This window comes from Bidens hawaiensis, unplaced genomic scaffold (assembly GCF_021521415.1).
Source record: "Bidens hawaiensis isolate Kalapana, Puna unplaced genomic scaffold, B.hawaiensis_p1.1 tig00005080_1, whole genome shotgun sequence".
Taxonomy (NCBI): Eukaryota; Viridiplantae; Streptophyta; class Magnoliopsida; order Asterales; family Asteraceae; genus Bidens; species Bidens hawaiensis.
The window spans coordinates 1,231,472-1,249,143 of NW_027491324.1; the positions used below are offsets into that span (position 1 = coordinate 1,231,472).

Sequence of the window (17,672 nt, forward strand, 5' to 3'; positions counted from 1 at the left end):
TTCGTTGGAATGTTTGATATACAATTGCATAATGAATCAAAAGAGAAGATTTGGATATGAAAAATTAAAATAATGAAGGTGTAATACGCTTCATATAATCCAGAACACATTGATCAATTGCAAAAGTAATATTCTCAATTAAAATTGTATATTTTTATATATAAGGCAGATTAGAAAAGAGTTCATAAAAACAATTCGAATTTGTTATATTAAATAAATGTTGAGTTGATCAGCTATTAGTGTCACAAACCCATTAAATTCGTATTTTTTTTTATGATTTAAATATGGTTTTTACATATGAAAAGATTTTTTAAATTAAATAATATATATGTATGTATATTTTTGTTGTTATATTACAAAATATAGATATTTAGAATAATCAAAGATATTAAGAAAAGTGATTTAATTTTTAAATGAATACATAATCTAAAAATCAAATATTATTATTATTGTTGTTATTATTATTGGTACATTTATTATTATTATTATTATTATTATTATTATTATTGATATAATTATATATAATAAATTAAAATTGAAATTGATTAAATATTTCAATTCTATTTTTAGTTTTATATTTTCTCATCTAAATTGCAATAAATATTATTTGTTTTATTAGTAATTGTCCAATTTTAGAATTTATAATCTTTATTTATATGAAAAGTTTCTAAAACGCCTATTAAAGGATATTAAGAATTTGAGCGGGAAAAATTAGCCAAAAATCAATATGAGATTAACACATCATCTTTATTATTTTCTTTTATTAATATAGGTATACACCTTGTGATCAATAAGTTAGATGTCTACCTGACCAAAAATGCTAGCTAAAGATGGTTGGATTATGTTACTACTTATAGATCGATAGAGCAAGTATAAAACTTGTTGCCCCTGGGGTCGTGAAAGGAACTACTGTCGACTTATAAGATGAAACGAAAAACTCCTATTGCATCCACCATGTTGTAACGTTTCTCAATTATAAAATGAATGTTTAATTTTGGTCTAATTTCGGTATCAATGGACAGGGTTCTTCCATATATATTCGAAGATTTGTAAACCATGTTGATAATGTTGTACTCCCTTGATCTCATCTATCCATCCATTTGTCACACATCAGCAGTAGCTTTTGGCTTAAATTGGAGTAGGACCCAATCCAATCATTGACATAATAGTATAATAGAACTTAGTTAAGAATTCTGGACTTGTGGTGGACTTTATACACAGACCCAAACCCCACTCGATCACTCAGCCACCCCACCTCACCCCACACACCACGTACCACTCCTCCATGCCTTGTGGTTATGTGTGTGGTCCTTGGTCCTTCCAATAGTTTCCCCTTTGAGAAGGGTCTTCTAAGTCTTATCAGTTAAAGAGGGTTTTGTTAGGGTTTTTGCAATGGAAATCGAACATTATGAATTGCAAAACGAATGACTTTCATCGAGTTAACGTATTTGGTATCTACAATAATCGTATATACTCGCTCAATGTCATGAATATGTATTAGCATTTTATATACTAAGAGAGACTAACTTGTACTTCCATAGTTCCATGAGTTAATGTACTTGCTTTTCTAAAATTGTAAGAGCTCACTCTATTAAATTTGAATCTGAAAACCTTTGGTGACACCTTTGATTGTACAAGAATGGATACAAACATCAAACACTTGAATCTCGCTTTAGAAATATTAGGAGTAAAATCAAGCTATTTTTCAACATTTGTAACGTTTTCACAAGACGTCGGTCCTCATCTAAATCACACATTTCCAATACTTTATCAATTACTTTTGCAAGATCTCCGGATCAAGCTTCGAAAGTACACTGTACAAATTTAGTTTTTTAGAACTGCTAAATCACACTCTCTAAAACTACACTTAAATCTATATCGGTGTCCACTTTGCAACACACACGATACCACTAGGCTAGAAAACCTTTGGTACAAATTTTTGGTTATTTCGAATTGAAGTTCAAGAACCTTGGAAGTAATACGATCACTAGATGGGTATAAAGATTCGGAAATATAAACCAAAAAATGATTCTATTTGAAGATTGTTCCATTAGAAGAATTACATAAATCAAACACTGTGTTATCCCAAACATATTGCAGAAGCATATTAAATTTTCAAAATTCCCCCTTTTCAAACATATAAATAAGAAACAAAGCAAATAACATTCATATTTACCTCAAAATATAACCTAATAATTAGCTATAGACAACAAGAACTATGTGCAAACTATATATTATATGCACATTTGTCAAACATAAAACTTATCTCCTAATAAATCCAAAATCACCCATGAAAATGAATTAACTTCTTTAGTAATCTATACCATCTCCCCCCTTTTCAGAAACTCGCATCTTTCATCAGTGTTCCATTGAGGTGCAATGTCTTCTGCAACCCGCACAGCTTCTATAGATGTCCCCAACAAACCTCGTTTTGAAAACCCTACAGCGTATAATCCATGTTCGCCTTTCCATCCTTCAGGGAACTTTTTCTTGGGAAACCCATCTTTCTCTGAAAATAAGTTTGTTTCCTACAAATCAAAAATCGTAAGATTATTCCGATACAGACGGAATTCGTTGTTTTAAACATCATTAATTTCAATGTCAAACTTCTATTATTGAAATGAGTCTAAACTATCCTCTGTGCATATTTCTATGCCATTAGATCAGTTTGAACATTAAAAACATTTTGCTAGATAATAAATTTAAATTGAAATAAATAATGATTGACTTTGTTAGAATTACAAGTAGATAATAAGTACCTTCAACCATGAGGGAACATTACTTCTATACCCTGTGGCCAGAACTATGGCATCAAATTTCTGTATTCTTCCATCTACAAACTCCACACTGTTACATGCTAGTTTCTTTATTTTGGGGTAAACCTACAAACCATACACATTCTCAATTAGTTTCATTCATTTAGTTGTAGTTACCAAGGTAAAATCCAATCATAAATTAAAATTCAATAACTTAGGTTTTTATAACGAAGGCTTAGGCTTAACAAATGGAACATGTCCAGTATTGTCAAATTTCAATGATGTCTTACAGTTGCATACAGTATAAATTTAGATGCATACACATGGAGATATGTCAGTGTACAAAAGAAGTAGAGATATAGCTAAAGTACATACCTTGATATCACCACTTCTGATCTTCGCAAGCGTACCTACATCCAATACGGGTGTTTTACCATAAATGTTCTTTAGCTCGATTGGCCCAAGTTTTGGTCTATTGAGGCCAAGATGACTCGTGTCACCGATCATAATTCGCGAAACAAAAAGCAAGAACTGATCAACTATTCGTACCGGGAACCACTTAAGTAACCAGACTGACAGTCCAAAAGTTGAAATCCCAAACATCTCTTGTGGCAACACATGCAACTGCAAAGGTTGCCCCCATAAAATAAAATCAAAAATATGGTTTTCAAAAGCAAGTGAAGGGGGTAGAATCTTTTACAGCAGTGAGTTTGCGGATTGCTTTAAAAGAAAGAAAGAGTTTCTAACAATAACAGCAATGCGCATGCATACGAATTTCAAGAAAGCTTTAACCCTAAAAAACCTCAAGTCATATTTTATTAAAAATTGTTCATATAAAACTGATTCTATACTTCTAACAAAAGAAAAGTATATTCTTATAAAAACTTGTGTTTTCTTTTCCCAGTACAGATGATAACTGTAGAAGTACATCAATCACTCTAAAAACATCCAACAAAGTAAAAGCTCAATGAAACAGTACCATCTCTCTACTCTACTGGTAATTTGGCAATTTTATTTTTGCAAAGACATGGCCAAAAGAAACAGTGAACTAAACTCGGATAGCATATATATAGTGTTAAACCAACTTGATCGAGAAGAGATCTAATCAACCATAAACCCCTTTATTTTCAATCCTAATTAGAACATCTCCGGTCGGCCCACATGGCCTAATTAACTCGGTAATTAGCCTCCAGAAAGAACAAAGAAAAACCATATGGGTAGATAAAACCCTACGTTTTAGTAATTTGGTATTTGATTTATTTAAACTTCTTGGATGCTGCTTATCATAAATCAAAACATTTAAATTGTTTGGAAAACAAACTTTTAACTATAAACTGAATGAATCTTGCATGAATTTATTATTTTTCAAGATAAAAACTTGTAAGATTACAGAAATATGTATGTATCTTGCAACTTGAGAGAGAGACAGAGAGAGAGAGAGAGAGAAAGGTACATACTGAATCTCTAACCACTAGTGAAGGAAAAGCGTTATAATTACAAAGATCCAAGCACACCTCCATGCCAGAATTCCCACAGCCCACAACCAATACACTTTTATGTTCAAAACATTCACCACTTTTGTACGCACTAGCGTGCACGATGGGTCCATTGAACTCATTGATCCCCTCAAATGGAGGCACAACTTCCGCCGCGTTCTCACCAGTAGCGACGATAAGCCATTGAGAAACATACTCAGTTATCTTCGTTTTCACCCTCCAGAGCCCATCATATTCTGCACTCACTACTGTTGCATTGAACACGGGTTTCAAATCGAAGTTTTCCGCGTAGGATTCGAGATAGGATATGAACTGTTCTTTGGTAGGGTAAGTTGGAAAATCTGCAGGAAAGGGCATAAGGGGAAGCTGGCAGAATTGTTTGGGAAGATGTAGACGAAGACGGTCGTAGGTTCGGAACTTCCATAAAGAAGCTATGCAGTTTGCCCGTTCAAGAATCATGGCCAGGACGCCTTGGTTCTTGAGACAAGCTGCGACCGCAAGACCTGAAGGCCCAGCTCCGACAATGATCGGGCCGGGCACCCAAACACGACAAGAATGAGTGTCTGTATCTGTTGAAGTTGTCATCTTGGACTGAAGATATGGGTCATGAAGTTTTTTGAACTCTACTTCTTCCATAAACCACATATGAGTTCTTGACTTTCGAAAACTGCATAAGAGTAAGACTTTGATTTTTGAATCACGAATTTAATCCGAAAATTTTGATAGTTTAGACTAAGATAAAGACAGAAGTGAAGAAAGCAACATGTTCTAATCGTGGGAGTTTCAAGAAGAATTTATCAAGAGAGATTTTAAGAGGGGGTATACGAGGTATGGAATCATGAAAACTTGTTTGTTTCATATATTTGTGGATTTGATGAATTAAACCACAAAATACTTTTTCAGTGGGTTTGAACCATGATGGAAGTTATGAGTCCTTCTCTCCAATGAGAGATATATATACACACACACAAGCACACTAATGTGTTGTCCGTGTAATGCGACAAGAAACAACAATAAAAGGTTGCTAACGAGTTGAATTGAGGAGCCAAGACTAGCTTGAACTCGACTTTAACTTCATTCCAAATTGGCTCCGGCTAGGCTCCAAATCAAACTCAAGATGGCTCGCTCGACTCCATTTTGCTCAACGTTAAAACTTATTTGTCATAACTAGCGTTAAACATATAATTTATTTTTGGCAATTGGTTAAAATAAAATTTTACTCACCCAAAGGGTTGAGTAAGCAAATTACACAATTTATAATTCTTGCAATGATTTAACTTTCATTTACAAAGTATATGAACTCTTCCCTTTTGTTTCTCCATAAATGGCTAATGTTTTAACTTTAAAGAAAAAAAAATAATTCTTCTATTTTTTATAGGATTCACAATATGTTTTAGCATTTGTAAGTACTTTACTCTTACGTGTAAAATTATTTTTTTCATTGTCCTCATACGAGAACCTAAATTACGCATAATTTCTCAACTTTTAAAACATTGGTAACTTTGTTTATACAACATTTTAAAAAAAATAAAAAAATAAAACATACCATAAAATCTTGTATTTCATTCTCTTAAAGGTGGGCCTTTTTTCTTAACTACTTTTTTGTGATTTTCAAATGTTTATCTATATATGTAGGTTATGTGTAGCAAATGTAACATATACATAACCCACACATTTGTAGGTATTAAAAAAAACAAATTTCTTATGTTTTATCACAACATTAGAATAGATGAATAACATTTAGTTTCACTTTTTAGGCTTAATATCATAGGAGGAAATCCGTTACAATATAAAACCTAGGCACGTGTAAGTCCATTTCTAGATAATGTTGCATGCACATAACATACACATTTATAGGTACATGATATATATAAATTTATACAGCTTTTCAGCACTCAAATATCTTAATTCGGTATAATATTAGCAATTTTGTTAGAATAAATAACCATTAATGTTTTCATTTCTATCTCTAGGTAAATATAACCTTAAAGAATAAAATAAGCTGATATGCGAAGAAAAACCGAGAAAAACTGTGAAAACGGACTCAACACGACCCATGGTGAAACAAGGCATGACCATACGAGGAGACAAAATTCAGAAGTCACGGCATGACCCATGTTGACACCAACACATCCCATGCTGAATGTACAAGAGGAAAAAGACAAAATAGAAGAATTATAAAGCTCAACATGACCCAAGTTGATATCAACACGTCCATATTGAAAGTACAAGAGAAAACACAAAATAGATGCTTCCAGGCTGACCACGGCAAGCTTCCAGGCTAACCATAGCTGTGTCCAAAGTCAACACGGTCATGCTCTCTCTCTCTTGTTGTACCTTCTGAGACGGAGCATTTAATATAGTAAAACAAGTTGATCAACAAGGCAATGCCCAGCTCAACACAGGTCGTGTTGAGAGGCCAGCTCAGCCTATAAATTGAATTTTCATCCATTTAACACACCATTGAAGAACATTAAATACACTTCACCTACCTTCTTTCAACACCATTAAAAGGGAATTATCCCATCCATCCACCTTTTGAATATCAAGGAGATTAATCTTTTGAAAGAAGTCATTAAAATCAAAGATGAGTCATCCAAATTGGTTACATTGTTCTAATTTGATCATGTTTGTATCTATTACTTGATGTATAGCATTATGCTTAGTATTGGCTAAACTTTCATAGTATCATCTTGGTTTATAATGAATCTTAGTTGAAGTTTAATTATGTTGGTTAAACATGTGATCGGTTTATTAAAAGTAAAAGTTATGTTGTAATTATTACTTGGTGAGGAATCTTAAAATACTCTTAAAAGATACATCAAGTTCTGAGCTTGATGATAGGTTGGGGATCTGCCACTCTTGTGAGGCATAGGATAACAAAATTTAAAAGAGACACCAAGTATCGAGCTTGATGATAAGTCGGGGAACTGCCATTCTTCTAAGGGTTTGGTTGAAAACATAAATCCTAATATGAACACGGACCAAATAAAATATTAGTAGTAATTGATCATCTTAAAATGAGAATGTTGACAATGTTGTTAAAATCGACTCATGATGTTAATCCACTAAAATCAATTAATTATATGTCAAGTGAGTGTTCAACATAATATATTTTAAACAACTCTTCAATGACTATTACATAAGTTCTATAGTTATCCAAGAGTTGTGCGGGTTAATACTTGATAATTCAAGGTTGATCCTTTACAACTTAACTAATCTTAATTGGTATTTCAAGTATAATACAAACATTATTTTTACTAAAATATCAAGGGAAATTCATTTTGTAATTTAAGAGATTGTTCCATCTTTAAAGTATGTTATCTTATAAATACTTAATTTAAACAGCTCGCTTACTTAAAATGATGTTTTAATGGAGATCATGAAATTATGCTCTCTTTCTTTAATTATAACGGAATAACATGACTTAGAAATAAGGTGTATTCTCACATTTAATCACCAAAGCAAGCATATATCACATGTTTACTAACTAATTTTTTAACCAAGTTAAGAGGAGTTTTAACCAAGATGATACGTTTTTATCTTTGAACATCTCCATAAAAATATAAAAACCCAAAAATATTGTTTCTTTTTAATTTATGCTTTTAAATTTGTTTTAAAAATTACTTGTCAAACCAAAATAACTATGATGTTTACTTCCATTTAAAATAAATATAACGATTTAGTAATAAAAATCAAACAAGTGTGTCCGTGATACTTGGATCTTACCTATACTATGCTATATATACGATATGTATAATTGCCTATTTGTGTGTGGTTTAGTTAATACAAAAATCATTTTTATAAATTTAAAACTCAACACTATGTGATATAAACCTTTTGAGAAACTAACAACGTTTCATAGCCATTCGCACGCACACCAGTACACATCAGAGGCGAAATTGCTGTCGAGCTTAGGCAGAGCATGTATCAAAAATAATGACAGTGATTGTAATTAGTTATGAAGGCTTTGTCACCATACAATCACGATGAGTAAAAAGGTTGTTGAACCTAGCAAAGAATTGACGACCAGAAACCAAAAAACTGATGATACAAACATCAGTTGTTCTCTGTTATGATATTTTGCCAATATAGTGCTCCAACATCAGACACTACAAACTGCTGATATGAGTGTACTGAAGGCACAACAACTGTTCAAGCAAACTATTGTAGATCCAAACAACTGAAGACTAACAACTGATGGCACAAGCATCAGTTGTTTCAATAAAGATCAGTAGTTAATATAGTATTCTTTTAATAGACAGTAGTTTGTAATTTTTCATCAGCACTTTGTAACTAATTTGTTAGATGTCGCTTTCAGCTTTAGCTGATCTTTAGTTTCACACATGTACACAATGAAAAAGATAGTACCTTTTTAATTAACATTTTTACACATCACAAAAGTCACCTGATAAGTGTTCTCTTGTACTAGAAAATTAGAGTGAATAATGAGCTAAAGTTGAGGGGGAGCAAAAGATTGTAATCATTCGATTATAATTAATACAAAGATGTTCTTCCACATGAAGCCTCAGTTAGCTTTATGATTCCCACTGCTTATTTTCTTTAACAATACAAATTAGTTCATAATTCAAGTATGGATTCAATTAATGTGATACTAATCAAAGGATTAGATCAGTTGTTTACTGTTTCATTAGTGTAATTGTGTTTATTAGCTTAGATTGAGATCTAGATCCTAAGAAGTTAGTTATGGAGGCTGTGTCATCATGCAATCCTGATGAGTAAATAGACTATAGAGTTGATTGAACGCCAAAGTATATGCGTGAACAAGTAGAGTAGATTGAAGCCTATTGTATTCTTCATGTAGTTCAGAGATAACAAGCAAGACTACGTCCTTGCCTTTGACTGGTTCAACAATATTAGGGAGAGTAGAGGCATATTCTTAAACGTGGCTTAAAGGGAGGGCTTTTCCCTTTCAATTAAAGCTTAGGAAGCTATGTCTTAAGCATGTATTCTTTTATCAAGTGTAAAGACCATACGCTAGAGCAAGTGAATCTCATAACTCGTGGGTTGTTGTTCCTTGAACATGTGCAAAAGATGCCTCAGATACATTGGATATTTGAATCATACGAACATGTGCATCATTAGGAATCAATGTTATATATTTTGGATTGGCAGTAAGAACATTGGTGTAATAAGATGCAGTAGCAACCATCTCGTCTAGAAATAGGATTAAGCAATTAGCACAACGAAAAAAAATTGTTTTGTGATTGGAGGCTCAACAATAGTTTTGCAATAATCGCAGTTAGTTAGAGATAAGTAAATGCGAACTTGTGTGAGTTGGGTGAAGCCTTTTCGGTGTGCAAAGAGGGAGTATGCTGCGAGCACTAAGCTTGTGTGCGTATGGTTTACAAAAATTAGGCTTGTGCGACTACCGATGTTGTGCGATGTAGACATCTTGAACAATTTTCTCATGAATAGTTATCTCACTAGAAGTTGTCTCTTGAGCCATAAGTTAACTTCGGACACACAATACTCTTCAACCACACTCTATGTTTTGATATCATCAAACAAAGGGGTTATCACAAAAGCATAATTATTTCAAGTAACAAGTTGTCACTACAAGTAGTCGCTTAACGGAAGTACTCACCGAGGCCTAAAAGTAATCACAAAGTAAATCAATACTTAAACCAAGTAATCACATGAAAGTAATCGCTCATGAATGAGTTTTCGCCTCATTAGAGCGAAAAACTCAAGGGTGAATATTCAATAGTGAGAACTCAAATGCCATAAGTATGAAGTTGTCCCCTTCACTAAGGATGCGAGAACTACGAATTATTGAAGGTAGTCACTCGTATAAAAAATGAGATAACTTAGACACTTAATAATATATCACCTAGTCAAAAGCAATAACTATCAAAATAAAAGTTATCACTTAGATTGCTTAAACGATAACTTCTCATATAGAATCAATATGTGAGAACAATCAATCCAGACGATAACAACCTAGAAACTGAGAACCACAATATTAAGCAAGAACATTCATTTCAGGAGATTAGATGTGAGCATATTTGACAAACGCTATGTAAGGCCCCGAACCCGGTGACCCTACTTTAGTGTCGGATTTACTCATAAACACAGTTCTTCAAATCAGAGTTTATTAAAACTTTTCGCGGAATATAAAACATCAATCATTTGTTACAAAACATTAAATCTTTTCTTTGATACCATAACACAAAACTTTATATTTAAAACATCTTTACTTCTTTCTTCAGATGCCAGCCGTTCAATCCATGCCGTGTGTCATCCTCATGCTAACTCTATAATCAGCTCACCTGCGTGCATACTAAAAGTCAGCTACGCTGAGTGAGTTCTAGTTAATCAAGCAACTTATCATACAACCACTTCATACAATATATATACGTATCCGAATACACATAGTCCACTGTCTAACATGCCACTGTTTAACCACTTAATTACCCCTACAGCTTAGCCACTTATTTACAAAGGCACGTATAGGCTTTCCCTATCACGCACTCACGCTATGCCACTTAATAACGAAGGCACGTATAGGCTTTCCCTATCACGCACTCACGCTATGCCACTTAATAACGAAGGCACGTATAGGCTTTCCCTATCACGCACTCACGCTATGCCACTTAATAACGAAGGCACGTATAGGCTTTCCCTACCACGCACTCACGCTATGCCACTTAATAACGAAGGCACGTATAGGCTTTCCCTACCACGCACTCACGCTATGCCACTTAATAACGAAGGCACGTATAGGCTTTCCCTACCACGCACTCACGCTATGCCACTTAATAACGAAGGCACGTATAGGTTTTCCCTATCACGCACTCACGCTATGCCACTAACACCCTTACTAGACTCCTGCTACTTCTAACACACTCTACCTCAACCTGCCTTGGTCACACTCATATTGGTTTAGTATTTACGTAGTGAACAAGTCACATCACAACATTCATACACACTATCAACCACTTGGCAATCACTATCCTTAGCGATACGTGCAATATCCGAAGATCGTTCACGTACCGACAAGCATTATAAATATATACCTCATATAACATCTATAGCATACACTTACCACTTAAAGTAAGTGTATTCACACTTCACATCGAGTATGCACACAGCCCCGAAAACGTAACACATAAATGGGGCTAGAAACTCACCTGAACACGGTTACGTTCACCGTTAATCGTAATTCCTTTCTTCAGTTGTGCACGGCTGACTGTATAACAAGTATACGTATCAATTAACTATCACTTCTCATAATGTATTTCTATCTTTATATGACCCACAACGAACGGGGGTCCGGGGGCAGCGCCCCTGGCAGCGGGGTCTAGGGGCGGCAGCCCCTAGCAGGGTCCAAGGGGCAGAGCCCCTGGCTGGGGTCGAGCTGACAGGTCAGCTTGGAAAAATTTTATTTCCATTAACTGTCTTAACACATTTTTCATTAGGTTTTTAATTTATTTTCTAAACGAACTTCACTTCAGGCGAAGTTAAACCTTAGGCGAACTTGGCTTCAGGCGAAGTTAAACCTTAGGCGAACTTGGCTTCAGGCGAAGTTAAACCTTAGGCGAACTTGGCTTCAGGCGAAGTTAAACCTTAGGCGAACTTGGCTTCAGGCGAAGTTATCCTTAGGCGAACTTGGCTTCAGGCGAAGTTATCCTTAGGCGAAGTTACGCTTGAAGGCGAAGTTCATCAGGCGAACTTAATCTTGCAGGCGAAGTTATCGCGCTGCAGATCTGTTTGCCCATAAATCCTTCGTTTCTTAGCCAAATAACTCGATTTTGGTACCCACGGAATCGTATGATCGGCGCCTACAAATCCCAACCATCCAATCGGCCTAAAATCGACGTTTTAGGGGTCCAATTTGGGCAGTTTGGGTTTCGGGTCCGGTTAACCCATCCAATCCTAACCATTTTCAGTAATATTAGCTTTGTTGGATTTGTTCTTACCTTACCAACTCAGATCTATCAACAAAATCTCGGGTCTCGGCTTCGAATCTTGATCGGTTAGAATGTGTGTGTATGTGTGTGTTAGGAGTTTTAGGGTGTAGGGTGAGAATGAAGATATTTTGGGTTTAGGGGATATTTATATCCCTTAAATCCCATTCTCATTTAACCCATCTCAAATAATCCAAGTCCACAACCCGCATCCATTACCCAACACTAGCCCGATTCATACCAACTCCTATTCTGATATTTATTTCCTAATAACCCGAGTAAACTTTCTCTCTAATATTAAGTAATATAATTAATATTACTTGGAAATTTCGGGATGTTACACGCTAACTAAAATGAGTGAGTGAAAACAATATATCAAGTGTGAATTAGATAATATGCGAGAACGAATCAACAAGACAATATCAATGACAGTCAAGCAGTAATTGGTAGTCAAGCGATAAAAAAGTGATTATAATGACTAATTATATTAGAACTCGTGATCAAGCAAAAACACAATCATACATGAGAAGTTTCAAGCAGGTGATAAATAACTTAAAGCTGATAACTAAAAGTGAAAGCGATAACAAGCAATCCAACAATAATAAACCATCAAGCGATAAGTACCCATAAAGTGATAACTAGAAGGCATGCAATAACATTAAACAAACTGAAAACAAACAAGTATGCAATATCATATGATCATGAGAGAACAAGTGAGAACACGGTAATCACTTTTAATGAAAAATTAAGTAATCGCTTTACTTAATGTACATTTTTATGACCTTTTCATGCAATTAGGCTCTGATCTTTTGTAGGTAAGCTCGTCAACCCTCCTAATCCAAAAGTTCAACGCCTTCTCTCCTTTTGACCAACAACATATATAAGTGTGAATAAGCTGCTTCAGCAACTTTCATATTCTAACACAAATCCAGCTCTAATCTTTCAATCGATCAAATCTAACCAATGTGACCTTGAAATCACTCAAGGCACCTCTATGCGAGCTAGATTTACCACCTTTTTAATTGGTTTTAGATTGAAAACACCAAAAAATTGATCCATTTCTTACAAATTAGCTTATAGCTCTGAACCACTTCTAAGTCCCCATATATCGATCAGATCAATCACAAATGGACCGAAAACTAGATCTAGATGGTAGAAACACTTAGATCTATTGTGTAATGATGAATACCACACGAATCATTATCAAACAAGCTAAAAGAAGATGTAATCGAATGTAAACGAGTATGAAATGCTAGAACACGATGAAGAAAATCAAATTACATCTTTAAGAGTGTGTGTATATACAGCATTAAAGGATCCACACCTTAAACCATAATTCTAAGATATTTATATTCATAAGCCCAAATGTAGGCCCATATACTTTACAACAACTGATGTGCTAAAAATAGTTATAAAATTATTAACTAAAATTATGCAAATCTAGATATTAAGTAATAACTCTAGACTCTTAACTTAACTAAAACTACTAACCGGGAAGTGTACCGGTCGACTCTAGTACAGTTAAGTAAGTCTGGATATCGAACCCACGAGACTATTTTAATTACATAAACTAGCTAAATTAGACTCAACTATAGGCACGACTATTTTTGTTATTTTTTGAGGGGGGTTTTACTAAAAATGACACGACTTAGAACTTGGACTTAATTCAGATTATGATGGAAAAACCACCTACGCTAAAATCCCCAAAAGTTACAATTAATCGGAAAAATGTTTTGTTAGAACTAGGACCATAAAATAATCACTTAAAGAAAACCCGAAAAGGATGCCTCACCATTCTTAAGGAGACACCTATGGATTTATATTAAATTCTTAAAACACCAGTTTTAATATTAGACTTCCTTATGGTTTATCTAAATAATTATGAGCGGGTACCTTTATACGAAATCCTACCTTATAGCGTGAAAATCAAAGGTAGTTTAATAAATTTATTCGACCTTAATAGACAAAGCTGAAAAATCAAACTAGACGGACTCCTTACGAGTAACTAAATCTAGAAATCTTAATCAACTAAGACTATCAAATAATCTATCAGTCTATCACCTTACGGCTTTTTAGGCTCAAATTTCGTCCACAGTGGTTGTCACGTCTCCTCTCCTCTAGGTTAAGATTAATGAGAATATTCTAGAAAATAAGCCTCGTCGTGCCGCGCGGCGTGGGGAGAAAACAAGGGCACCGCGCCGCGCGACGAGATTTCCTTTGGGTGGCCGCACATCGTGGGAAGGAAAAGGGTCCAATTCTTCATGCTGGTTGGACCGGTTCTCTTCATAGTTCGACCTGTTCTTCATTTTAGCTCATTTCCTTCTCATTTCTTCTTCTTTTCAACCATTTTTAATGACCGAAACCTACCAAACATTAAGAGGTTAGTAGTATACAAATTATAAACGAAACTAATTAAAAACTAATAAAATACTATTTAAAAATACAAGGAAAATGTATATATTTATCATGATATCATTAACCCACACCCAAGCCCAAAATATATAAAAAAACGAACCTGATATGACTATCGGTGTTTGGTACCACAGCCTTATACAGATATTGGTCTTACAAATTTTGTCAAAGTAATTCCTTAACGTATAAGTCTAGCATGTGCTTGTAGGATGATAATATAAGTATTTAGCTTATATGAGAAAAATAAAAGAAATACTAGTTTGTCTCTATCATGAGTTCCTCTTTATCCTTCATTCTGATTTATAATTATATAACAGTTTAATTCAAGTTGTCGGTGCCATAGAAGGAAAAGCCAGCTTTCCATGTATCGGCTTGTGATGGTGACACTTCATCGAATTTTATGTTTTTCCTCGAAAAATGTTATTTTGTGTTTAAAGATAATGTTATTTTTTGGCATTGCTAATGTAGGTTGACGATGATAATGGCCGTAAGGCTGAGGGTAATGGTTTCGTGGATGGGGTGTGGACCACCTGGCTCGCGAACACCGCTACCACCTTGGCGCGGATTGGGGCGCGGTTGGCCGGTGCGGGGCAGTCCGCGTGGGGAATATAGCCGTTGGTTGATGGGTGATCGTTGGGGAGAGCCGTTGGGCTATTAAAATAAAAAAAAATTCCAAACTTATTATAAATATCACACTTCATTTTTTTTTTTAAATCATCCATCTCATTCTCTTTCTCTCAATATTTCTACTAATACCTCTCATTTGATTTTCCAAAGTTTGTTAAAAAATCATGTCGGGTTCGGGAAATTTCAACTACAACGCTCAATTTCAAATGCAGGGGTTGGACTACATGTCCGACGAGGCCTTTCAAGATCTAATGGCATCTCAAAACGCGACTTTTTTCAACTCGGATACACAACCCGAGTTTTCCGTTCCGGAGACACAACCGGGACCGGATAAACCCACAAAACGCTCTCACAAAGGTAAGAAAACGAATAAAACTGGAGAAGCGGGCGGTTCATCGACACCGGCTGTGACGAAGCAAAAGGCTACTCCTTGGAAAAAGGATGAAAAATTAGCGTTGGCTAGAGCTTGGATTGAGATATCTCAAGATCGAAACGAGGGTAATTATTTTTTGGTGCATTTTTTTTTTAATTTAAATTTTTAGTTTTTGTTTGCAATTTACTAAAGTTTTGTTATTTTTTTTATAGCCGACTTTCATAAACGTCAAGTATTTTGGAGCAAAGTTCGGGAATTGTTTTATGAGCAAGTGGGGAGTAGGGACCGAACCGATAATATGATATCGGGTCAGTGGTCCGACATTCGTAAGTTTGTAGGATTATTTACCAACCTACATAACCGAAATGCAAACCGAATGCGACAGAGTGGGTCCGATGATCTTCAAGTTTTTCATTTCACTTGCAACGAGTGAAAAGCGGAGGTGTTAAGGAAGTACGGGATTGTTAAGACGTTTGACGAGCGCTACTTGTGGGACGTGCTCAAGAAGTGCTCGAAATGGATTATGTTAGTTACTCTGGATGCGGATGTCGGAAAAGAATCGGCTAAACGTACGAAAACTAGCGAGTCCGGCTCCTACGTCTCTTCTAGCAGCTTGGAGACTCAAATTAACTTCGACCTAAACTTGTCCGAGGGCGATTTGAAAGAGCAAGGCTCTAGCCGCCCCCGGGTAGGGAACGTGGGAAAAGAACCACCGATCACGACTTCGGAAAAGAGATTGCTAGAATGTCAATTGGTCTCGAGTCATTGGTCAAGCTAAACATAATAGAAACCGGATGAGGAGTTTGGAATTTCTAGCCAAGGACTTTAGCCACCTACCGCCATCCGACCAAGCGATAATGGAGGAAGAAAAAGATTGTATTTGGAAGGAATTGACGAAAAACAATTAAAAACGCTATTTTTATGTATTAATATTTATTTAGGATATAGTATTAAAAAAAAACTCAACCAAGCCCCGGCTCACCTGGACCATTACACCATTTGAGGCTTGGTCTGAGGGTTTGGTTGGCATGCCTAGTTAGCGCCACGTGTCATGAAGATGTTGGTTCACTTGGGGCTCAACCAAGCCCCATTACTCTCAGCCTAATGTTGATAACAAATGAACTTGTGTCATATCGCCATCTTAAAGCACAAGTTTATTTATTTTATATTGTATATATGTTAATTTGTCTTAATTTGGCGTTTACGAATTCAGTTTTTTGTTTATTTTCGGTTTCGTATCAATAATATTTTGGGCTTTTACCTATTTATTTTTTGTTTTATTGCACTTATGGTAATAAACTTAACCGATGCTGATCGAATTCGCGTCTCTGTGAGTTTTGTAAAATAGTCATGTTTTTAATTTTAATTGTGGAGTTATTATTTTGAATATGAAAAAATAGATTTTTCATTAGTTTCCAAAAAAACTACTCATCTTTTTATATACAGCTACGGTTACTCATAGTTTATGGACCATTTATGACCATCATATTTAATACAATTAAATATGAGACATTTTGAGACGATTAATTTCTTGTCGCTACCAATATGATTTGTCACTTTTAGTAGGTGTGACTTATTATTCATAGAACTCTTTTGAGTTTATGTCATTTTTTGTCTTCTGAATGTGATGCTACATCTACCAAAATATGCCAAATAGAATTTTCTAAACATGCCAACATAATAAATATTATGCATTGCTGATTTATTTTATTAATGTTGATATGCTAATTATAATGCAGTTAGATTGCCCACTTTAATAATATACATGATTGGTTATATGGGATAAGCAGTTGACGTGATAAATTTTGTTATTATTTTTGCAAATTAGACTGATTCTTACCTTTTGTTTTTTCCTCAGTTTGTTGCTGGGAGTTAGGGCTGTCCCCGAAAATAAAAGTAAAAAAATTAGAGCTCGGGACATAAAAAGAAAAGACCCTAAAATACAAACTCAAAACATTGATTAAAGTCATTAAACATCAATAATTTACTGATGTGTTAATGCAAAAATTTACATATATATTATTCTAAAGTAACAAGTAACATGGTAGAATGAAGAATTCATATATGGAGATAATTT

General features: G+C 34.8%; 1 protein-coding gene across 1 annotated transcript; it reads right to left on the reverse strand.

The window, feature by feature from the left end:
* Window positions 1–2,738: 2,738 nt before the first annotated feature.
* Window positions 2,739–4,964, reverse strand: LOC143628892 (indole-3-pyruvate monooxygenase YUCCA2-like). Its single transcript, XM_077098343.1, has 3 exons — window positions 4,214–4,964; window positions 3,132–3,380; window positions 2,739–2,882 (listed from the first exon to the last, which is right to left on the reverse strand). Exons 1-3 carry the CDS (start codon window positions 4,895–4,897, stop codon window positions 2,739–2,741), a joined length of 1,077 nt encoding a protein of 358 aa, XP_076954458.1. The 5' UTR covers window positions 4,898–4,964.
* Window positions 4,965–17,672: the final 12,708 nt, after the last annotated feature.